Source organism: Pseudonaja textilis, chromosome 4 (genome assembly GCF_049901715.1).
Source record: "Pseudonaja textilis isolate UNSWEBS1 chromosome 4, rPseTex1.2, whole genome shotgun sequence".
NCBI lineage: Eukaryota > Metazoa > Chordata > Lepidosauria > Squamata > Elapidae > Pseudonaja > Pseudonaja textilis.
The window spans coordinates 67,341,944-67,366,411 of NC_141993.1; the positions used below are offsets into that span (position 1 = coordinate 67,341,944).

A 24,468-nucleotide genomic window follows, 5' to 3' on the forward strand; every position below is an offset into this window, starting at 1 on the left:
TATATATATATATATGTAAATAAAGCACACATTCCATTCCAATTCAATTCTATCATTAATATTCATTAAAATCTTAACATCTTTAACATTTCTTTTCAATTAAATATCATACTTCCTTGGGAACACTTATAAACTTTCCATAGTTAATTCTTTTTTTCCCATATTTCTCACTTATATTTTTATAAATCATTACTAATAATTAAAAATGTTCCCATTTAATTCTCTCAATCATTTTAATTCATTTATTTATTACCAAACATTCAATTACATTACAGTAAATATTTTATCCATCATTTTAATCATATTTTCTAAAATTATTTCTGTTTATAATATAACAATCCTATCTTATGTACCTTTGCAGAATCTCTTTTGCAATTAAATTTTCACCCATTATCTCTAAACAAGCTTATGGTTACAATCCTTATATCTTTTCCCTGTTTCTCCATTTCCAGCCGGCTTGGGGCACTCCAGCGGCAAGCATGGATCGAAGCCTCGCAGAGATGAGGTTTCGGTCTGTCGCTGAAGAAGCTCAAACCGGAAGCCTCCCAAGATTTTAATGATTATTAATGATAGAACTGAACTGGAATGGAATGAGGGTTTATAATTACATATATTTACAATCTTTCTTTCTTTTTTAAAGATTATAGTTTGTATTATAAGAATGTACCAAGCAGAATTCGATTGGAAGTTATGTATTATGTATTATATTGAAGGTCATAAACTTAAGGTATATATTGAAGTTTAAATAAGAGTTGAATGGATGTAATTAAAAGATATAAAGGTGTCATACTCCAATTAGTAACTACAGGAGAAAATTTGCTTAATGAGAAAAGATAATATGAAATTGAAACAGAACAGACAAAAGTATAAATATAATGATTTGAATTGAGATGAGATAATCAAAATAAAATTGAGAAAATTAAAAGAGGGGAAAAACTATATAGAAAATGTAAAATAGTACAAGTTATGGAATAGAATACAAAAAGGAGCATGACATTGAGTTTTGTGTCTGTATAAAGAAGTTCAACCCGGGACCATGCTATTTTCAAAAAGGATGTTTTACTTGTATTTTGTGTGTGAAAACCCAAATAAAACTTTATTAAAAAAAAACAGTGACAAGGGTTGCTACTTCTTCCGCCTTTATTTTTTTCTGTCTCTGCAGTTGTAATGTAAGTCAGACCTCATTTTATCATATTCATATTAACTTTTGAAAAATCTTCAAGACTAGTTTAATGATTTTAAAAGAAGATATTTTAAAATGCTAAGAGAAAAGTTGTGGAATTAGAAATAGAAAATAACAATCTATCAATCATAACTAAGCTTCCACACAAAAACATCCACTCTAAATTTATTTTAATTACCAGTAGGGATTGAAAAAAAATCTGTCAATATTTAGAGTCATGCTCATCACAGTAGAAACATTTTTCCAATTTAAGAATTCGGCTGAAGTTCATAACTTCATTTGCCTGATGTCACTGCTGTAAATGATAGAAAGTAAAAGTCAGTGCTTTCAAAAAATAATTTAGTTTTAGTTAATATATACTTTAATATTCTTAATATAGCCACAAAGTATGTTGTTCATTTTCCCCCTTTCATTCATATAACAAGGACTATAATTTTAAGAAATTAGTGCTTTAAAAGTATTTGTTTATGCTAAAACTAGGCAAGGTGGTATAGTGCAAATATTTTGTGTGCAACTCCCAGTTGGCATGGCTTTGAACTATAAGTTCTGTAGTCCAAAACTCCTCATGAATATCAGGAGTTCATCAGGTTTCATATACAGTGTAGCCTCTGAAACCTGACTTTGTGAATAGGTTCAAAGAGAAGACAGCTATTAGTTTGCAGACACCAGTTTAACTAGCAAGCTTCATCCAGGTCTGCTATTATTTCAAGACATGGGGTACTACAATTGTGTTACTTATTTTCAGAGTTTCACTCCTTTTCAAAATGGCAATGGAAACAACCTTAGGAGATAGATAGATAGATAGATAGATAGATAGATAGATAGATAGATAGATAGATAGATAGATAGATAGATAGTATGTGTGTGTTAATAAAGAAAGCAGAGATCCAAATTTCTTCCAATAGAATAAAACAAATGCAAATATGCATATATTAAAGAGATACAGCTAATCAGCACTATGAGATTAAAAACTGCACCAGTTTACTTGAGCAAACATACACCTTCATTAGAGAGATAATGGTTGCAGGGGTTAAAATGTTGGACTCCCAAGTTAAAACCCCTATTTGATTTCCGTAGTTTGGCATGGGAGATAAAATCCAGAAAAAAAGTTGGATAAGTAAAATTATACTTCCTTTCACTGGCCATTTTATGGGTCAATTTTTCCCAGCCACCATGATGTCATCCTTAAAATACCTGTCTGGCACTGCATTGGCTATACTGCAGATAGATTCTAGGAAATGACTTTCAAAGCTGAATTGCATCAGGAGGAAAAACTGATGAATTTCATAGTTTTTTCTCCTTCAAGCAAATTAATATTTACCTTTAATTTGGGAGCACAGAGTAAGTAGTTTCCATGCCAGCATGGATGTGGTCAGTCACATGACAGTGCAGTAGCCACGTCCCGGGATATTTTGGCCACATCTCAACAGTTTGAAATGTCCCAGGGAACAGATCATAAACATCTCCTCGGAAAGTTCTATTGTACTTTTGGAGAGAGAAAAAATAACGATATATTTATGTAGTTCTTCTAATACTAATTAATTCATTGGAAGAATGCAACAACATGAATAAAGGGCATCATAACATTTTAAATATTTTAACATATAAGTACTTTCTAACTTAAGAAAACTCAAACATTTAAACATCAATTACTACCATACTTAAAGCCAATTAATATTAGTAGAAAGTGGACCAAAGTGAAACCTGTTCTGTCCTCAAGGGAAAAATAATACTGCAGATATGGAAGTTGGATTATTGGAAAAATACTAGACAATGGCACTACTTTTTTCATGCATTTGTCAAAAAGTTGCTTTCAACTGAACCCGTATGCAATTTCCAAATTTACCTATGGATGTTAGGCCACTTACTAGACAACATGCATCCTTACCAGATAAATAGAATATATTTTGCTCCATGGTTAAAATCACAAAGGGGGGAAAGAGAAAGAAACGTAAAATTGAAGGATAAAGTTGGCGCTTCAGTTCCCTAGCTGGAAACTATAAAACAGTGGCCAGCCAAAATGGGCAGACTTAGTTTAACTGAGTTAGTTATCTGACTTAAGAAAGTTTTGTGTGTTCAGTTGTCCGACATAGTGCTTTATCTCTTAGCTAGGTATGTACCTTCTTTTTAGTTCTATCTTTAAAAATGCTTATTTTTACCTTGTAATCGAAGCTATGGCCATGGAAATGTGCTGTGTGCATATCAACTTCATTCCCCATTCCTAACAAGTACCAGTTTACTTTGTCTCCAACATGCATTGTAAGACCATGCAAGTTTCCAAACACTTTTCCGTTAATGGCTAAAGGAAAAAAAATATTTGTTATACAAGTGCTGTTCATTTCCAGTTACTGAGCTACATATCAATCTAATAAATTTAGTACAAACAACCAGCCTATCAAAAGCTTAACAGAAATCATTGCCCAAGATAATTAGAGATGATCCGCTAACTCAATTTGAGGTCAAAGATCAGAGCAATCTAAAAATCCTTCTAATTATCCTTGGACAATCCTCCATGATATGCATTCAAGAATCATTGGTTAAGTTGCAGAGTTTTGTCTCTGATATCAATAGACTGAGCTTAGTATAGTTGGCACCGTAGTGTTTATATGGTGTTTATGTCAGGACAGTAGGCCCAGTAGGCCACATAAGAAACCAAAATTCTTGTGGAGAGCTACTGCCTTACTCAGGTGAAACAAGTTCCCCAATATCTTTATGTTGTCTATCACAATCTTACAAATACTGCAGTTTTCCACTGCTAGTGTGTACGTGTGTGTTTGTGTGTGCATATGCATGGGTGTGACACAGAATACAAAAATGCATTTTTGCCCATTTATGCATTGTGTAGTGCCACTTTAAGTGATGTGTGGTAATTGTTATTCCAAAATACTGGAATTCTATATCCAAGCATACCATGCATTTTATTGCTTTCAATGAATTCCTCATCTTCCTTGTTTACATCTCCTGGATTGGTGGAATACAACTTGATATTCTCATCCAAGTACCATGATTCATTTTCATCAAACACCAGAAAAAGAAGAGCAAACTGCAGAAGTTTGGGGTGTGGAATTAGAGGAAAAACTTCATTCCGACAGACAACAAGTGTTCCTATTAATCCACTATTTAGGTCCTGAAATAAAATAATAATAATAATGATCACCTTGTACCATCACTAGGATAGTATGTCGAAATAGCCACATGTATATATTGCTTTTCATTTGATTTTATGGAACCTATACATGATTTAATGTGGATCCAACCTTTTATATTAACATTCATTTTAAATAGAAATGTGTTTCCTGCTAACATTTGTGGTACTTTTAAGTTGCCCCTCCCAAAAAATCAAGTAATGTATATTAAAACAGTTCCAAATGTAAATCCGAAAATAATATTCTGAGATATGATACATGATAGATATGATGATTTGAGATAGTCATTATTTCTCAAGTGAGCACTCAATTTGTTTCCAAGATTGGTTACTATACCTGGTGTCACTAGTTGACCTCAATATTTAAAAGTAGTCCTATTTTTTTCATTGTGTTCCTTGACTCACATTACATCAGCTTGCAGATCATTTGAATTTTTAGCTATCGAAATAAAGTAATCAGCACAGAGTCTCCATCTCTCCTGTTAGAAAAAGTCTCCACTCCAGAATCAATGAGATGTGCAAGGCCAGACCAGCTGTCTTTGTTAATCTTCCAGTTATTACAAAATTATAGAATGTTGTAGTTGTTCATGTACCTAAAAATATTGAGCTACAATAGAAATCCCAGAAAAGAGAACAACTTTAACCATAGTCACTATGAATTTACCTTAACTCTATCCACAGTGGAATAATATGCCCAGGGAATACAGGTAGAATCTCTTTCCTCAGGACCAGATCTTGCTGGGATTTTCCAGATATACTCCTCGGTTGCACCTGAATGAAACATATATTGTAGACATGGATTTATTTTTATAGCTTGTTTTTTCCTTTGTAATCAGTGTTTTAATGAACAATGGAAGTGCTTTTTATATAAAGTTTGCAATGTTGGACTATTGGAGAAAAGTTTTGCAATACAAGCTTAAAAAAAGGAGCTGGTTTTCTGTTTTACTATTTATAGTTTTTTTTTAATTTCCTCCCACACAAAATAGGATGGACTGTCTACTGTTTCCCTTTGTCTTTCTGTGACATCTTCTGTGATCATAAATTTTAAAGCACTTATTCAAAGCTAATTTTCTTAAAACAAAGCCGAAGCCTGTGATTTAGACATTTTAGGACAATTTTAAAGGTGTACAATTTTCTGCAGTCCTAGTTGAGATAAAGTCCCATTGAATGCATGTGGCTATTTCTCCTCAATGGATAGATGCGCAGTATGCACACTGTACATCAAAAATAATATGAATATGGATACTAGTATTTTTTTTCCTTTCAAATAGCAAAATAACTAATCAAATCCATACTTTTGAGTAGATATCAAGGAAAAGTTGCACAGAATAACATTAACATTTGTCTCGTACAATTTGCATTTAGGTACACAAATAGAATGTTTAAAAAAACCCTATAAATTACTTTTCCATGAAAACTCAATAAACTCCAAATCCAAACTTTTATAAATCATTACAATTGATACCAAAATGGAATCAACAGAATAATACGATTATGATATAGTCTTTCAACTGAATATACTGCAAGTTCAATTATAACTAACCAAGGGTTGAACTTGGTTAGTTCTTTGACTACAGTTCATGAAACAACATAGGCTACAAAGAGGGCTTAATGAAAACATTCTGGAAGAAGACAATGCAAAGAGTTTTGTAGTATCCAGAAAACAATATGGACTTATTCACAAAGTCACAAGGAGCCTAGATCAATTTAAAAATGCAACATTTTCAACATCTTTTCTTTTTCATTATCAACTCAGGACTGATATAATGAATTAATGTACCTGGATTTGTTTCTGTTACAAATGGATACTCAGTTTTTATTCCTTGTGCATGGATAGAATAACTCCTAGAGGCCATGTTCTTGAAAACAATTCTAATTTTATCTCCAACATTTGTAAGAAGCAGAGGACCTTTGAAGAGGTAAAAATAAGCATATAAAAATATAAAGTAAAATAAATTTCTTCCATAAACAATCATAAAAAAAATCTGAAGAGGCAAGAAGCCTCCAAACATATGAAGGTAAATATGAAGTTCCTGGGACATAAGAAAGAACTGTATTTATCTGAAACTAATAGAGCACCCAATTTCTTCATAAAGTTGGGCTTGATTTTCAGCATTATATCTAAACTGAACCAACTATTTTTCCAGGACTTAGATTAACTACACTTACAGTATAGCTTCAAATGAAGAGGCTCTGCCTTGTTTACTTCAGTAGCAGCTTTGGTTGATATGAAATTTAATCAACATTTTACACACACTAGTATTGCTTGATTATGACACGTGTTTGGAATCTTCACAAAGCTCACAAGGGAGTATTTATTCATAATTATATTAACATAGATAAGCAAGTAGGTATAGATAGATAAGTCATTGCACATATAAAAGCAGCAGTTGCTGAAAGATGATGAGAGTATCAGAATCAACCCAGGTGTCAGGATTCTGAAACAAATACATAAATAAAAGGGTTCCATGTAGATATTGAAAACTTCTGGCTTGAGCCATTGGTTCAATCCTGAAATCACTGCATAAGCTACAGTCATGCAAAATATTTTCAAAATTGTTATTTTGAAGATTGCATTGTAAAATATAATACACTGTAATATAAAAATCCAGATCTTTACTGAAATTCTTCAAGCCAATACCTAAGATTCCCAAATGCTCTTCCTCTTCATTCCGTTCTTTAGGGATTTTGAATGTTTGGTCAGTATATTCGCGATAAACCACTTTCTTGTATTTTGACCCAATGAATTTATCTTCCTTGTTTAAGAATGGATTTCCTGGACTAAAAGAAAAAATGAAGTCAAATTTCACATATCCACACATAAAGTTCTGTGCCCAACAAAATTTTATGAATGCAGAATGCACCACGTTATTGCAATAGACCCAACTCATAATTCCTTAACAAATTTGGACACATCATAGAAGAAAAGGTCTTCTGATGTTTTATTTTTATTTTGATTAGTGCTGTCTTGCCTCTCATCATGGAACTGATGTCTCTCTTGTTCCCATGTCCTGTTAGGGGAATAGTCCCATTCAACTTCTATGGCTGCAATGTAGAAGGTCTTCTGATGAGTGTATTGCTCATCTTTTGCTGTTGAACCACACCTCTTTACTTCATACATTTGTCTCATACCACCAGTGTAGTGATCTGTTGTGAGGCAGGCCACTTCAAAAAGACCTGGAGAAAAAAATATGAACCAACTAATTGAAGCAAGCAAATAAGGAAAAAATCCTCAGGCACATCCAAAAGATGCAATATCTTACCTACATTATCGCATCATTTTCAAAACAGTAAATTGGTCTTCACCCTATGATAGTTGAGAATTTTGGGAGTTGCGTCCCTTATATCTCCAGAGGGTGGCAGACTGGTGCAGTAACAAGATGTGAGGAAGGCGGTGAAATATCATTCTGTGGTTCTAGGGCCCTTTGACTCACAACAAAACAGATGCATCTTTTCACATTTGGCAAAGAGAATCAGAATATTTCCTCACAACTCAGTTAAAATTTCTCAAGAAACCAATTGGTGGTTCTTAGTGTTCCATCAAACTATTTCCTAGATAACCTTCTGTTATTTTAACAAGATTAAAAAGGTTAAAGGGTTTTAAAGTAACTTTAAAAACAGCTTAATTTTTTTTTAAAAAAAATTGTGATGGTGACTCTCCCCCAGTCACATGCATATTTCAAGAAGACACCACATATTCCTCAAATATAATATTCTTTCTTTCAGCTATGTTGTGGACTCCATTAAGGGCCCATGGAGTTTGTGGAACTGCAATATAGATTTCTCAGAAAAAATCTCATGAAAATAAGCTTTTCAATGGAAAATACAATCTTGGATTATGGATTAAGAGTGCAAGACAGGATCAGAGAATCAAATTTATTATTTGGAAATAGGGCATTCCACATTTGGGAAAACCTTAGAAAAAGGTACATTTGGACCCCCCACAATATTATCTGGGGAGGATTTTTATAAACAGTAAATGTTGTTCACCTTGTGAGTCAGGCTTCATAACAGCTGTGGCAGAAGTATGTGGGAAAAGATTAGCCGTATCCTTCCTAGTCCCTTTCGTCACAAAAGTGTTTCCTGAAAAATATATTCCATGAATGTCAACCTCAGTTCCCAAGCTGATCAAATGCCAGGAAACTATCTCTCCAAGGCACATCTCAAGGCCTTTCTGATTTCCATACATATATCCATTTATAGCTGCAAAATAAAAAGCATGGAAATTAATAAAAAATATACTACTACTATACTACAGTTAACAAAACAGAAAGCATCATCTACATGATCCTTTATCACCAAGATCCTCAATAGAAAAAGGAAATTGTAGATGGCTTCAGTTAGTATTTTTTTTCGTTTTTGATCTCTGATTTATTAGATTTATTAAACTAGGCTCCAAAAATATACACAATATTTAGTCAACAGAAAGAGATACAGCAAACCTTAATTCTTACTGCTATTTAATAGTCATCTGGTTTTTTTACAGCCTAGATATGGTCGTTTTACATATTTGTGATCAATCCATAAAACCTTTTTCCTGTGTAAAGTATTGTGGAAGTGAATGAGATAACATCCAGGCTTTTGTCTGAGAAATAAAAATGTAATAATACCTAATGAACTACATGTAAAATCTCTGAGTTTCTTGATCATGTCCAAAATATAAATTAAAGAATAACATAATAATGCTGGGATATTAATAATGATTGGAAATATTGTCCCCAGAAGAGTTAAATATTTCTCTTTTTTTAAATAAAAGTTATATCAAACAGAGACCAGAGGTGGTATCCAGCAGGTTCTGACCAGTTCTGGAGAACCGGTAGCTGAAATTTTGAGTAGTTAGGAGAACCGGCAAATGCCACCTCTGGCTGGAGATTTTACAAGTATCCTTCCCTATCCTGCCATGCTCACAAAACCAGTAAAAAAAATTGAATTCCACCACTGATAGAGACCTATAATAAAAGACTACTAATTCTGTTAAAAATTCCAGCTATTACATTCCATTCTCATTATTCAAACCTTGCTTTTCTTTCTGTTTCTTGAACAATCACTCTACATCCTACCATAAGTCCACTGGGTATATTCATTCTCATAGAGCAATGTCATTATATTGAGATCAAGGTTTTGAGTAGGAGAGGTTCTAGTGACCAAATCTTAATTATGGCTTCTAATTCAAAGCACTAATTTTTGTTATGTTTATTTTGAAATACCTTTTCAATGCAAACCATGACATGAACTAGAGTACTTAGGCAGTGAAATGATTTAATTAAGTAATCGCCTCTATATTTTATATACATCTCCATTCATCAGACCTTCAGTTCCTGATATTTGCAAAACTAGTGGGAGGTTTGTTGTATGAGCATTGCTCTTTCCTTTCATCTCAAATGGGGAATACAGTTTTTAAAAGCTAACTTATTTTTTAAAAGCTAATTTATTATATTCAACAATATGACAAAACACAAACTCTTACTGTTCTATCGCCAGAACAAAGTAGACTGGAGACCGGAGTTGAAATCAGCTCTTTATTTACAGTCAGTAAACTTCAACTAAACTTGAGCCGCGACAGCCTCTTTTATAGTGGCTGCTCGCGGCTCGCAACCAATGGCATCACTTTAAACCTCCCGCCATTAGGCGGCCAATCATAATGCGTTGTTAACCACCAATCACTAGGCGGTAGTGGTTGTCCAATCAGAACGTAGTATTACGAGTATGTAAATGTCTATATACAACACTTACAATGCATCTTATTGGACTCTTGAAAATCCTCATCCTCTTTATCAACCTCTTCAGGATGTTCTATAAATTTATTGATATTGTCATCTAAATACCAGCTCTGGTTTTCATCAAATACTGTTGCAAGAAGGAAAAATTCCTTGTCTACGTTATCCTATGGGTAAGAGAAAATAGAAAAAGAAGAAAATCAATAAATGGGGTTATCTCTTATAATAAAATTATGTTTATTATGCAACTAATAAGAGTTTATATATAATTATAAATATTTAGAAGCTTCTTGGATGATTAACAACCTAATGTGGTATGTAAGCTCAATTTTTATTAAAAACAATTTTATGATGGGATTTGCTGTAGATGATCTTTGAAAAGATCAAGTAAGAATTATTTTAAAGGTCAGAAAATCTTCAATTGTATATTTGAAAAATAACATTTAAAGGCTTAGGAGAAAGCCAAACTATTTCTTTAAAAAGATTCTAATATTGTTACAGTGATAAAATCAGTCAGAGTTTTCAAGATTTGAATGGGTTTTCCTAGCCAGGAAGAGACACAGTAAGAAAATGAATAATTGTCTTTTCCTGCATGCTAGGAAAGCAGTGATTGTCCAGCTTTATCCCTTTTGCAGATATTTTATTCAAGATACATTTTGGGGTCTTGATTAATTTATTATTGCTCTGAAATTATGCCATTTTCTTCTAGACACCAGAGAGTTGGTTAATTATTTAAAACAATGCTGCCTTCATTAACAACATGTCAATTAGAGATGTTGGTGCACGTTTAAGCTACTTTTAAAGTATATAATTTCTAATCTAAAATGTTTTAAATACTTCAGAATGCCAACAAAGGATAATTTCATTACTATTACTATTAAGTCCTCTTTCTAGCCTGTATCTACTGGATGATTTTAATGGCATTCCAGTGACTGCAAACCGATTACTTGGACTATTCAAACATTTAGCTGACGATAAACTTCTACAAATGTATTCATTAGGCAAACTCAACAAAATGTTAAAGTCAACATTACCAATGGAATTCAACTATGTGCATGAAACAACAAAAGATTCAATTAGTGCAGTAAATAACATCACCATTGGATAATTTGCTGTCATCCTGAGAAAGCCATCCTGAGACGTAAATACTGCAAAGCCTATAAAACATTTTCTTCATTATGCAGAAAACGAAACATCTCATTGAGTGTTTGGTGAGTCTCTAGTTTTTGCAGTCTAAAGAGGAATATAAACCAAGACACTTTTGGGGCACTAGCTGGATGTTTTATGCCTGCCTGCTCTACTCTGAAGTTGTTCAACAAATTGTCCCATGTTAGCATATGAAGCAGGCTGGAAGATGGAAGTCACAGTGATGAATATGTGCATTAATATATACACATTTTAAATAGTGATAAGCTGCTCGGTTATGAACATTAGTTTAATAAGAAAGAATGCACAATTTATAATATCTACGTATACAATAAATATGTCCTCTAAAATGCACCTCTTTCATACTTCAGGAAGGGGAGGAAGATAGTTGGAATAGGTTGGTAATTTTAGTTTTTTTCATTACCGGTTTCCATGAAGCCGGCATTATGCCTTTTCTGCAGACCAAGAGTGGGCCCACCAGGCCAGAATTGGTATCCCTGATTGGATCTGAAGCTGAATAATACAGCATAGTTAGACAATCTGGATCATCTGCTGTAGGGCCCACAGATTCTGGCACTTCCCATTTATAGATGAATTTCTCTCCAGGTTTCACATGTGAGCCTGGACTTGGAGTACCTGCAATATGTTCAAAATTGAAATGGTAAGAAGTCACCAATCCTCCACCAATTTAAATATAATAGGACATTTGGTTGATTTCTTTAATTAATATTATGCTTAGACAGATAGAGTATATTAACATACATGCATTTACCTCCAGACAGAGTGTGATAGAAAGAGCCCTCATTGCTTTTGGTATAACTCAGGCCATGTGGTTGAATGCTGAATGGGTGGCTTGCATTGTTGAAGAAGACTACTTGAATAAAATCACCAACTTCTGCTCTGATGATCGGTCCTAGTTAAAAGAGAGATAATCAACCTTCATTCTTGTTTGTGACTGGTACTCACTGATTTCTAAAAGCTAAATTAGGCTGGATCCGGATAATAGTTAGTAGAAGAGCCCTGACAAATACTCAGGTGGTAGCCAAAACTGAAGTTAAAAAAAAAACATTCTAGAAAAACATAATGCAAAACACTTTGGGACTGTTGTCCCAAAAATTACATGGCTACATCTGTAGCTTTACCAGAAAATTAACTGAACCCCAAAGAGACTATATAGCTTATTCATCTACCCACTGAGCTAACTACCTAGTTAGCTGCTTCCTTTTTTTAATGTTAACTTTAGGTGAAGATGTTAACCATGTTCCATTTTCCACTTGTGTTTCAAATATTCAGCATACTGGCAATCATGCATTTAATATCAGTGCAACATAACCTATACAGATTTTGCTGAGTCTTACATGTTACTGTGGATTTAGAAGTCTCAGTTCAACCATGATCTATAATGATGTAATTTGTACTGTACTAATAGCTCTTACTATCATAGCATTTGTGCAGGCCCTCTTGCATCCTTGATCATTTTCAGAAGATTTCAGACACATACATATTGTCACAATTCACAGTATTGTTATATAGTTCATGTAAACTGCAAATTGCAAAATTATAACATAGACTTACCCAAGAGTCCAAGATGCTTTTCAGTATGAGGCCTGAAAGAGCGTCTAGTAAATTTGTCACTGGTATACTGAAAAAAACGAGCTTTTTTATAAGTTCCACCAATTCTATTTTTGCCTTTTTCAAAAAATGTCTTGGCATCCCTGTAACAAAACAAAGCACCTCAATGTTTGCAATCATATAGCAGCAGAAAGAAAGGTATTACATATGTTAGGGAATTGATAATTTGGACTTGTCCCCTATCCTTTATTAGTGCTTTTTCTCAGAATTTTTAATAGAATGCTAATATTCAAACTAATAAAAACTACAGATACAATAACAGCAGGAGTGGGATTCAAATTTTTTAACAACTGGTTCTGTGGGCATAGCTTAGTTGGTGGGCGTGGCCAACTCAATATCACTCACATTGAGGCACGCATCTCCTTGCCTGTTCTCTCATGACTGTGGGGATGCTGCAACAGTCATAAGTGTGAAAAACAGTCAAAAGTCACTTTTTTCAGTGCCATTGTAACTTTGAATGGTCACTCCACACAAGCAAAGTACCACCAAAGGAGGGGAAAAAAACTCCAGAGAAGTTCCTGAGACAGGAAGTCTAGTCCTGCCAAGAATGTAATAAGGGTTAACAGAGAGGCAGTTTCTGTAAAGCAACACCAGAATGTTTCCTTCCTGCTTTCCTTACAGGATTAGGCCAGTAATTTCTTCTAACAACCAGTTCTCCAGACTGCTTAGAATGTTCTAGCAAATAGGTGCGAACTTGTAGAATCCCACCCCTGAATAACAGTATTAAAATGGTTAATATAACCATAAAACTGACATACATAGCAACAGAAATACAAAAAAGCTGTAAATTATGTCATAAATAAATTAACTCAACTTTTACCATCTTGTTCTTTTTCCTTTCTCAAAACCAAAACCAAAAATTATTCTAGATAATAATAGCATGTATCACCACCAGCAAATCTGGTGTAGCTTTTTCTTTTTCTGTTGTATATAATAAATCTTTAGCTAAGTCCTGTTTATCAAACATCCACATTCTTGAAATTTTACTGCATTCCAAATACTAGAGATACAGCCATAGCATCTTTAAAATGTAGCCAGAGAAATATTAATAGTCCTATTCATATCAGCCTAAAAAGCAATACTAATAGGACAAGACCAAACTATGTGAATTAACGTTTCAACTCTTAAGTTGGATCTTCAACAGGAAACTGATAGTAACCAATATGTACTGAAGATTTTCGGAGGCATCTCAAACTCACAGTGCCACGGTGCCATCACATGATGTTTCATGATGTTTTTCCTCTCACAGAGCTCGTGTGGGCCTGAATGTTTAACACCCTATGGGCTGCCAGTTTAACACCTCTGATCTAGACTATATGAGAGACACTGTTGTTAACATTCTTGCATTAAATTCATTTTAAGCTCTGGATATTCTTTTATGCATCCTTTCATTCATCAACAGGACATCAAATTCATTATTCTAAAAGTCAACTAAATAATTAAAAGTTACTTCATCAATTTCCTTCAAGTTTCTATAGAAAAGGGCACTGGCTTAAAAGTTACAAAGAATTCCTCCAAAATATCCTATTGCAATATAATATCAATTCAGACACAAAGTTCGCCCTGCTTTCTAGTATACCAGGAGCAGATAACAGGGCTTTTGCACTGAAGAAAAAATGTGTACTAGCTTGGACCTCTTCATATCTACTCTTACAATTGGATGTTAGTAAATGCCAGCAAAATGTTTTATATGAAATAGTTTGGCTGCCTGCAAAAAAATCATCACTTACTCATCTAGATCTAAGGGTTCTCTTGTGAATTCATTTGATCCAGATGGGCCATAGTTCCATTCCTCTTCCTCTGCTGCAATATAATAGAATCTTGTGGTAATGAGGGTAGTGTGGTATAGGTTCTTGACAGTTTGAGAAGGATGCGCACAGTTTTTCACCTTAAAAATGGCCTGCATGCCACCTGAAGAAAAGGAAAACAAAGATCATCGATCATGTAAGTTCTCTATAATCAAGAAGTCCATAGACTAAGAAACTTAAACTTCCTCCCATCCCTCAAAAATGCATAACAAGGAAGCCAGAAACCAAATGGATATAAGACAGGAATAATTTACACTGTGTGACATCTAGACAATGAAAGCCTTATGCAGAGTTTCAAGAACATCTCATATAGGAAATAATTCAGTAACTGAAGGTTCTTTGCAACACAACTTTACCTCTTATATATTTACATGAGATACATGACACAAGTACAAATGGGAGGAATTTGCACTGTCGTGACATGACATATATTTCATCATGATTAGGAAATGACTGGGATTTTGAATTATTCATTTATATTGAAGAAAACAGTACGGATATTATTTCAGTGCCTGTCTGTTTGTCTATTATCTATTATTTCTCTATCTGTCTAAGTCCCTGGATTCTTCAGATCAGAATAAAGTATTATCTTACTTTTTCAAGATATGTAACTAGTATCCATAGTAAGTCATGAATATCACATAATACTTTGCAGGGTTTTATTTTTTGCAGGATATATATGCTAAAATTCCATCTTTCCAACTTGAAAGACCAGGAGATGGGTGAGGAGGGAAGAGAAACACTACAGGAATATTCCAAATAAATGTGCTCAGCTTGTGAACAAGTGACATCACACAATTCTGAAGCTACTTTCAAATTAGCTTTGTGGAAATCTTCATTAGGAAAACAGGAGACGGCCATTTATTTCATACCTTCTATATGATCATTGACTTGGCAGCTAAGCAACCATTCACCATCATTCTTGGGCACCATAAGAGCATCCACAAAGGTAGCTGGGAAAAGGCTGATTGTGTTGACACGATGCTTCCTTTCTGTCAATATTTGCCCATGAAAATAAACGGAGTGGATATCAGCTTCATTGCCAATGCCAAAAAGATACCATTTCACTTTCTCTTCTGCACACATAGTGACATTGGGAAGATACCCATACATATATCCATTGATTGCTTTTAAAGAGAGAGAGGAAGAGAAATATCACCGATACTGGTTCTAACAAACCTTTAATATCAATCAAGGTTGGTGAAATTAAACAAAATTTTCTCCCACTGGATAGAAATGTTGATTAAATTGATTTTATCAATGGTGGTAATGATATGTATATCTTGCATTTATATTTTATAACTTACATGAATGGCATTTCAAATATGTCCTATTTATCAACCAAGCAGAGCTATATCTGCTTAGCTTTAAGAGTTGCCATAAAAGAAATATCAGCAGAAATGAAGAGCTGTTTATATGTTTCAATTAAGACATTGTGCAAAAATTTGTGGAACTGTTGTGGCTCCAATTCCCAAGCCTGTGCTGTCAGAGGAAGAGGACTTGGAAGATGAGGAAGAGGAACTGGGAATGCCTTCCTCCTCAGGACCTTCCTCTCTGGCAATGCCTTCCTCCCTGATAATGCCTCAGGTTTCATCAGACAACTGAGAGGAACAGCCTGAGATTAATCAGGAGGAAGGCATATCGGAGCAGCCCCTGACAGGGAGTCAAGAGGAAGAATGTTGGCTTGATCCTAAGCAGCGTCGTAGGGAAAAATGTGAGTGTAGGAGGCGTGGGAGGGTCAGAGAGTGAGCTGAGTCATTGAGACACACCCCACAGGGGATAAAAGTGGGTGTGTTGTCGGCTGGAACTTTGTACAGGACAAAGTTTAATCTTACTTCAGGTTTTCTTTGTGAATGGTCTGCCTTGTAATTTTCTGTGAGTAGCTTTTTACTTGTTATCAGTTCGGACTTGGCAGGCAGAGCGTGTTGGAGTGCCAATGACATTATCAGTTCCAAAGAATTAACTCTGTGAAGTCCGAGCCAGCTTGCCTGCCTGTGTTTGTGTGAGTTTGTACTCTTTCATCTTTTGGGAAAGAAGAAATGTGAGACAGAACATGGAACTATGTAAAAATTATTCATTATCACAAACATAGAGTTCCATATTCATGAATTGGGTGGTTTTGGGAGAAAATTGCAGAAACCTGGTTAAGTTTCTCTAAAACCCAACAGGTATTGTGAATATTCATGCAAACAAAGTTCATAAAAGAACAGAACTTATTCTGAAAGGTGCTCTTACAATGCATTTTGTTGCTTTCTTGGAAGTCCTCATTCTCTTTGTCAACTTTGTCAGGTTCAGAGCAGTATTTCTTAATATTCTCATCTAAGTACCAGCTGAAGTTTTCATCGATCACAGAGAACAGCAAGACAAACTCACGGTCAACATCTTTATCTTTTCCATTCTGCAAGGTGCCTTAAGGGACAATAAAGTTTTAAGACCATTTCCCAATGAAAATGATTATTTCAATTGCTTTCTTTAACTTGATGCCATCTGCCCATCTGGAAAATAACTCTTAGTATTCTCTAACCACATCACCCCTGACAGTTGTACTCCTAACAAGAGGGCACAAGGTAACAGAAAGCTGCATAACATAATGACCTTTGTCACACTAGATGAGGTAGGGATATGTGGAAAGACCAACTCCAACTTTTTGAATTCTGTTTCTTGATAATGAGTGAGTAGAATATGGAAAACTAATGCAGTCCAAAGAATTCCTGAATTCTTATGCCTTTAATTATTACAAACAATGAAAAATGAAAAATATAATTACAATTTCTGAGTTTTGCAGAAATTCCATTTGAAATTTCAAAGAAATTTTGAACAGCACACTTGTAGTTGAACAGAAAATGCCTTGTCTCTCATTTGCTATAATTAAAATATTCAATATTTCTCTATCACCAGTTAGGCTTCTCTTCTAATCTGAGCTTCTCTTCATTAGCTGTGTTCAAGCAGAAGCTAGCCAGCCTGCTTTCTCGAATATTGGATTTGGATTCTTGCACCAAACAAGAGAAGGATATATTGTCCCAAACTCCCAACTCTATGCCTCAAAGGAACTTTTTTTTTAAAGCCAACCTATCCTTCCATCCCCCACCATCACAACTGATGAAGCTTCTTGGATGAGAAGCAAAATGTCATCTTCCTCCTCCTCAAAAAACCAGTCCAGTTGCCTTTTGAAAAAAAAAATAACTATAAACTGGATGACTGTGAACCTCTATAGACTTCCCAACTCTATGATTCAGTGCTTTATTGTCATATTTTTACCTTTTCTGCAAGTGATTAAAGCTCCAATAAGTCCAGAGGCAACATCCTTGGGGGCATCTATATGAGAGTGATAGATCCTTGTCAAGCAGTTACTGTCTCCTTCTGCTGGACCATGATCTTCAGTAACATGCCACTTATAAACATACTGCTCTCCTGGCTGCACAGCATCATCTTTCTTTTGTGAATGGTTGGTATTATCAGGATAGAAAGCTCCTTGGAAGTATAAAACATTATTCATGTTATATATGGTAGTTATTCCTTCTGATTACATTTTTGTGCTTTCTTAATTTGTCCTGCAGTAATTGTGATTTTAAATAGTATCTGTGACTTCTTCAGAAAGATTTTTATGTATTTGCATGTAGATCAGATATATGCACTCATATACCTACATATGAATGTTTGTAGGTATACAAAATATAAAAAAGACTTATTGAAATCAAGTAAAAGTATTTGTATGATTTTCCTCTCCTTCAAAGTTGGTCATTGATGGAAATAAAAAAGCAAAAATAATCTATAAACAAGTAAATATTATTTAAAGTATACTTTCAATGTACAAGATTCACATGGGATCATGGGAATAGGCCCATCCTTGACTTATTTATAAATAAACATTAGAATGGGTTGACATATTTGTTTTATGGATTATACACGCACAGCAGAACATTAACAGTATTAAAATACACTAAAGATAACACTGTTTTGGATTACATTGAAAGCTACACTTATACATATAAGCAGAGAACTTTGAGATCAAATCCCAGGACTGAACTAGAGCTGACAATCTCAGTGTTACGTACTCTACTTATGCTTTCAGGTGTATATCCAAAGATGTCATATAAATCCAAGTGATGTAAATGTTGAATTGATATGTGGAAATCTGCAGAGTAGTGTGGCTAGAAACAAATGCATTCTTCACAAGATACAACCCAATTTTCATATATTTTTTTTCCAAAAGAATTCTGAATTCACCCAATTGAAGCCTTATTATAAGAGTGCATAAATCTTACCTTCATTTTCTTTTGTGTATCTGACACCATGGGGATGTAGACTGTAGGCTCTTTTAGCAAAATTTTTTAAGTGTATGACAAAAGAGTCCCCAACTTCTGCTTTGATAATGGGGCCCAGGAAGCCTAGAGATGGCGGTTTTTCCACGACACGACTATATGAGTTATCTGTGTACTGCACATACACAGCTTTTTTATACGTGCTTCCTATACGATCTGGGCCTTGCTGCAGAAAGACACTAGCTTTCCTGAAATGAAAACATATAATTATATCAGTGCAAATTAATGTATTATTTACAAGACCAGGTAGACCTCAACTTACAACCATTGGTTTAATGATGGTTCAAAGTTACAACAGGACTGAAAAAAGAGATTTGCACCGGTCCTCACACTTATCATCTTTGCACCATCTGCACAGTGATTTGATAAAAATCTAGGCACTTGGTAATCAGCATGTGTTTACAATAGTTCCAGCATCCCAGAGTCATGTGATAGTCATTTTCAATCTTCCCAGTTTTCTTACAACAAGCAAAGTCAATGGGGGAAGCTGAATCTGCTTTAACAGCGGCACGATTTCCTTAACAACTGCAGTGATTTACTTAAGATCAAAGGCCGAAAAGGTTGTAAAAATCAGGTGCAACTCACTTACTCTTCACATTTCCTTAACAAGGTGACTAGAATTGTACAACTACATTTGCTTCTTTTGACAGATTCATACTTCACAACAGACCCTGTGCTATCTACTTCATGCCAGCATTTGTGTTGTAATGATGAGGCAGTCGAGTTGTTTGATCATGAACAACTGAATCATGATCTTTATTGGAGATGATCTATCTTGCATTTATACACATTTTTAGTTATCCTCCATCACTGCTTAACTTTGGTTACTGCTTAACTTTCGTTACTGTTTAACAGTAACACGTTTACTTCCTCTCTCTAAGCCTCCTTTGTTTACCTGAGTTGTATTTGCTTGGAAACATTCTTTATCTGAGGTTTGCCAGCCAAGATTGGAACATTCCTGCAATTACAACTCTACACATTTGTATGTCTTAATTGTCTCCATCCAAAGTATTTAAAGAAGGAAATCTAGTTTACTCTGTGTATCAGAACAAGGTTATCTTTGTTACATGGATAACATTTACTCTGAGATATCATATCTAATCTGCAAAAATCTGAGTCACTCTGTTAGCCTTTTTCAAGGCATTGGAGATCTCGCTGGCAGGTGAATAGATGAGCTCTGTTGTTATTGAGTGTTTTTTGTTGGGTGAATTAAAAAAGAAAATTTGGGAGCCCTGAGTTTTATATGATAGGCTCTCTCTGTTTTAATATTTGTAACCTATGCACAGATAGTGAGACAGGCAGCTGTATCAAGTAAATAAGCAACAAGAAATAGAGATTTGTCTCGTGGCAGTCATGCAATGGTCATGCAGATTTTGTTCAGTACAGATATGATAGCCATATACAGCAATTACCTGACTAAAATAATTTTTGTTTTCAATTCTCACACAATTCTCTTTGGTAAAGTTTATTAAGAAAGATAGGATTGCAAGTATATTAGCAAATCAGCTATTTTCACATTAGAATGGAGAAATGTAATTTTTTTTCTGATTCTCTGCTTACCTATGATCCTACAAAAGTCTCTCTGTTCACTGACAAGGAAGTCCCCTTGCAGTTGTTTAAACAATGGTCTGAGGACCAATTCTTAGAGTAAGTTACTACAGTGGAGTCAACATTTAATGAACTGTTTGACAAAATAGGTATTTGTTATATTTTAATGTCTTGATAAATCCAACTATACAACATGTGCACCAAATGTATACCAAATGTATATTCTGAGATAAGCTAACACAAATGATGTTGTTGTAAATTGTCTAGAGTACTTGGGATAATTTTTTTTGTTACTTTGGGTTGGTGCCCATAAGGTTTTGTCATATCTGAAATATGAGTAATTAATTGCTTTCTGATGCTTGGCTCACTCTTTTTTTATAGTTATATTTCCTTGTTGAATGAGTTGTCTACATCTCTGCTGTTAATAATGAGGAAGAGAAGAGAATGGTAAATTAGAAAAAGGAAGAAGAAATAAGATATTCTATCACAAGCAGCATAGAACAGTTTGGTTCTGGGAAATAGTAACAGAAGCACTGTATTGCAGCAGTACAACAGTAATTTTCACTTGCCTTTTGATTGCAGTATGCATACTTGTGCAAATTGGAAATAAATGGACAGCATTAAATGTTTAAGTTCTTTTTGAGAAGGGAAGTTCAAGTTTGTGGGTTCTGGCTATTTAACAGCAAAAGCTTAGCAGCCAATTTTAACTAGCTTCTGCACTATAGATTGAAAAATAAAAATTTACAGGTAAGCACTGGATGAAAGTTTGGGTAGTAGCTTTTGTTCATGCCTGACTAACCATGCATTTGAGAATCCTATTTTCTTCATTCAAAATTTGATCTGATTACTTTGTCTTGCCTCTGTCTTATGCTCTATAACTTCCATTATTGCACTTAGACATTGGTGTGTTTTTTAACTGCACTGCACCATCATTTTAGAAGTTATGTTACCACTTGAAAAGCACAACAGAAGAGATGGGAGTGCCCGAATTGACAGCACAATGAACATTGTACTATTCTGGCACCTTGATCACTAGATTTACCTTTCAGGGACATTTTGTTTCCTCCCCAGGCTAAATTCTTAACTCTATCAATCACTAACTTTTGTCTCTGTTCAACAATTCCACAAATCAAAGCATTTACATTTTATTTCATTTCAGAGTTTGATTCCCAGCAATCTTGGGAATGGCTAGCAGATTTGATTTTCTCAATTAACCACTGAGTTGCTTTGAAGCCTCAACTGATGCAGAGGACTGTACTGTTTCAAACGAAAACCAATATTGCCTTGTAAAAATCACTAACATTCTTGTTTTTCAGAAGCTTTATGAGACACTAATTACATTAGAGGTGCATGTGTGGACTTTCTAGAACTGTATGGACTTTCTAGAACTATCCTTTTCCTTATTCTTCTTTGCAAAGATAATGGCTTTCATTAAAAATAAACCTACATAAATCTTATTACTAAGATTCCTGAAGGCTGAAGCATTTAAATAGAGATTAAACATGAAATACAGAATATGACAAGACAAGCCTTTCTTCCTGCAGTGTAACACAATCTTCAGTGGATTCTCAACGAGGAAGCTCTAACTTTTGTCAGAGATTGAATTTCAAGTCACTGTTGCCTTTTTGTTACTTTATATTCTTCAAGCATTCTTCATACTTGTTTTCTTTTGCTCGGCTAGAACAGCAGATCCGAGTTATAAAAATCTGGACAACCACTGGATGATAATAAAATAAACTCTGAATTCCCATTTCCTCCTTACCTATTTTTTTAAACAGAAAACATAAGGCTGATTAATACAGTCCCCAAGTGACAGAGACTGAATGCCAAGATCAGTTTGACTAATTTAGAAATGCTTAAAAGAGTTATTGTTACCTATTATTATTGATCCATTAAACCTGAGATGAACCATATTTTTAAAATGTTTTAACAAAACAATGGTTTTCCCTCCATTTAATTGTATCCAATATAACTTCAATAACTTCACTCTAACTTATCAGAAATCTTTTGCTAGTCTTAAAAATAATCCTTGCTCTTTTCTGATTCTCACAACTAAAAGAAAGTGTTCAGGTATCAGAAAGGTGGAGTCTACGAGGTGATGGCATAACCTTTCACTGCTGTTAAGGACATCTACCCTATCTTTCCTTTATGCTGAGACAGAAGAAATATATCCCCTCCTCCATTTAAAAATGTGTATATTAATAAAGGTAATCACTCCAGGCTTCACATATGAAGGAATCCCATCTAAAATATAATTAACTATTTGAAAAGGCCAGGTGCATCATTTTTCTTCATTCAAACACTATTCAGTTAAAATATAATGGCAAGATTTATTTCAGCACTTCAACTTTCTCTGCAGAAACATGACTACTGGGTTATTGACCTCAATGGAGGAAAGACAGTGGAGGAAATAAAACATACATCAACATAGGAAGGAGAGGATGTCAATATACACATCCTTGTCTCCAGGTCTTCAAAGACTCTGCTTGCAGGCTACCTCTCAGCCTCTTTTGTAAAGAGGAAAGGAAATGTATTAAGAAAGCATCAGAGGAAATCAACCCAGTATTATGATCATATGAGAACATTTGGGGGCCAATCTGTTTCTCTTAACACTGCAAATATTTGTCTGAATGTTTAGCTTTATTTTAAAAAAATCTAACCTAATCTGTGCCAGCCTACTCTACTCCAGCATTTTGCTTCATCTTTAAATAGAATACCAATCAGTAGAGCTTTTAGTTATACTCTGTACCAACTTCTCGCTAGAATTCCATATTTTATAATTGCTCTGCTTTTTTCCAGGCATTTTATAGGAAGTCCAGCTATCATGGCTGTTTCCCATCCACATGCCTCCTGTTTACCTGCCACTCTGTTTAAGAACACTGAAAAATAAAAGATTGAATAGCTTTTCATTGCTACCACTAGAACCTCTCTGCCTGAACAACTTTAGAAGTGTTTCTCAGCTTGGGAACTTTTAAGATGTAGGGACTTTAACTTCCAGAGTTGCCATTTTGACTGGGGAATACTTCATAATATCTCCAAGATTGAGAATAAAGGATCAGCACCATCACCATGATATGAAGAGCACCTTTGATCTTCAGAAAAAGCACTTTCAGAAGTTCCAAAATGAATTTAAATGATAAAATGGTAGAATTCTTCCAAGGAAAATATTTTCCAAGGAATATCTCATGAAAGTTATAATAAATGCATTGCAATGCCTACAATTCCCCTAAGCAGTAAAACAAAATACCTCTAGATTACGATAAACATATTTATATATTTATGCCACACCTGTACAAAATATTTAGGATGATCTAGTTTCAGGTTTTGATCCAGTTAGCAGAAAGTGCTTCTTTCTCCCAACCCCAGCACATGAACCTTAGTCATAAAACTTCTGTTTTGCAGAACTAAATCTGCATCATATACAATGCAAACAAAAGAAAAAGTCAGATTATAATCACAAACAGGTGCAGAGAAACAAGACTTCGATCCCTTTAGCGTTATATGTGGTAAGATTTTGGCAGGCAAAACTTTTTCTGCAAGTTTGTTTTCAGGCTGAAATATCTTTTCCATGGTTAGTAGAAATGTCAGGCACTTACCTTTCATTGCGTCCAGTAATTGCTGAATAGAAATAAACAGTTCATAGTAAAAATGTGAAAACTTAATATAAGCCCAATTAAACAGTCGAGACTTACTCATCTTCTGAAAAGGGCTTCCCAGATAGTATGTTCTTTGTTCCTGGAGCGTAATTCCAATCAATTTCATTAATTCCAATGTAGTATTCTCTGGTTACTGCAGAGACTTGGAACAAATAATAAGCCAACAAGTGGCTTATCACAGACAGCTTCATGTTCGAGGTTGTTTTAGTCCAATGGACTCACCCAGCAATACTTTCTTTAAATATCTTCAGTATTTCCCCCTTTGCAAGCTTTTGTTTAGTTTCAACAGCCGGGAAGGTTGCACAATTCTT

General features: G+C 34.5%; 1 protein-coding gene across 1 annotated transcript; it reads right to left on the reverse strand.

Moving 5' to 3' along the window:
- Window positions 1–1,122: 1,122 nt before the first annotated feature.
- Window positions 1,123–24,368, reverse strand: CP (ceruloplasmin). The gene is made up of 19 exons (XM_087933301.1): window positions 24,194–24,368; window positions 18,897–19,141; window positions 17,890–18,102; window positions 16,867–17,040; window positions 15,504–15,758; window positions 14,554–14,734; window positions 12,767–12,906; window positions 11,964–12,104; window positions 11,616–11,827; window positions 10,062–10,212; window positions 8,319–8,531; window positions 7,301–7,505; window positions 6,970–7,109; window positions 6,109–6,237; window positions 4,993–5,099; window positions 4,094–4,310; window positions 3,343–3,482; window positions 2,505–2,668; window positions 1,123–1,478 (listed from the first exon to the last, which is right to left on the reverse strand). The coding sequence occupies exons 1-18, from the start codon at window positions 24,346–24,348 to the stop codon at window positions 2,507–2,509; spliced, it is 3,180 nt and encodes a 1,059-aa protein (XP_087789427.1). The 5' UTR covers window positions 24,349–24,368; the 3' UTR covers window positions 1,123–1,478; window positions 2,505–2,506.
- Between the last annotated feature and the right edge of the window lie 100 nt (window positions 24,369–24,468).

What these genes read in the sequence shown, in the direction of transcription:
- CP (XM_087933301.1), bottom strand. Translation starts at nt 24,348, where the DNA reads ATGAAGCTGTCTGTGATAAGCCACTTGTTGGCTTATTATTTGTTCCAA. An exon ending in TTTAATCACTTGCAGAAAAG is followed by an intron (nt 17,041 to 17,889) that starts GTAAAAATATGA and finishes TTGTCCCTTAAG; the next exon opens with GCACCTTGCAGAATGGAAAA. An exon ending in TATGAAGCCTGACTCACAAG is followed by an intron (nt 7,506 to 8,318) that starts GTGAACAACATT and finishes TTTTTTCTCCAG; the next exon opens with GTCTTTTTGAAGTGGCCTGC.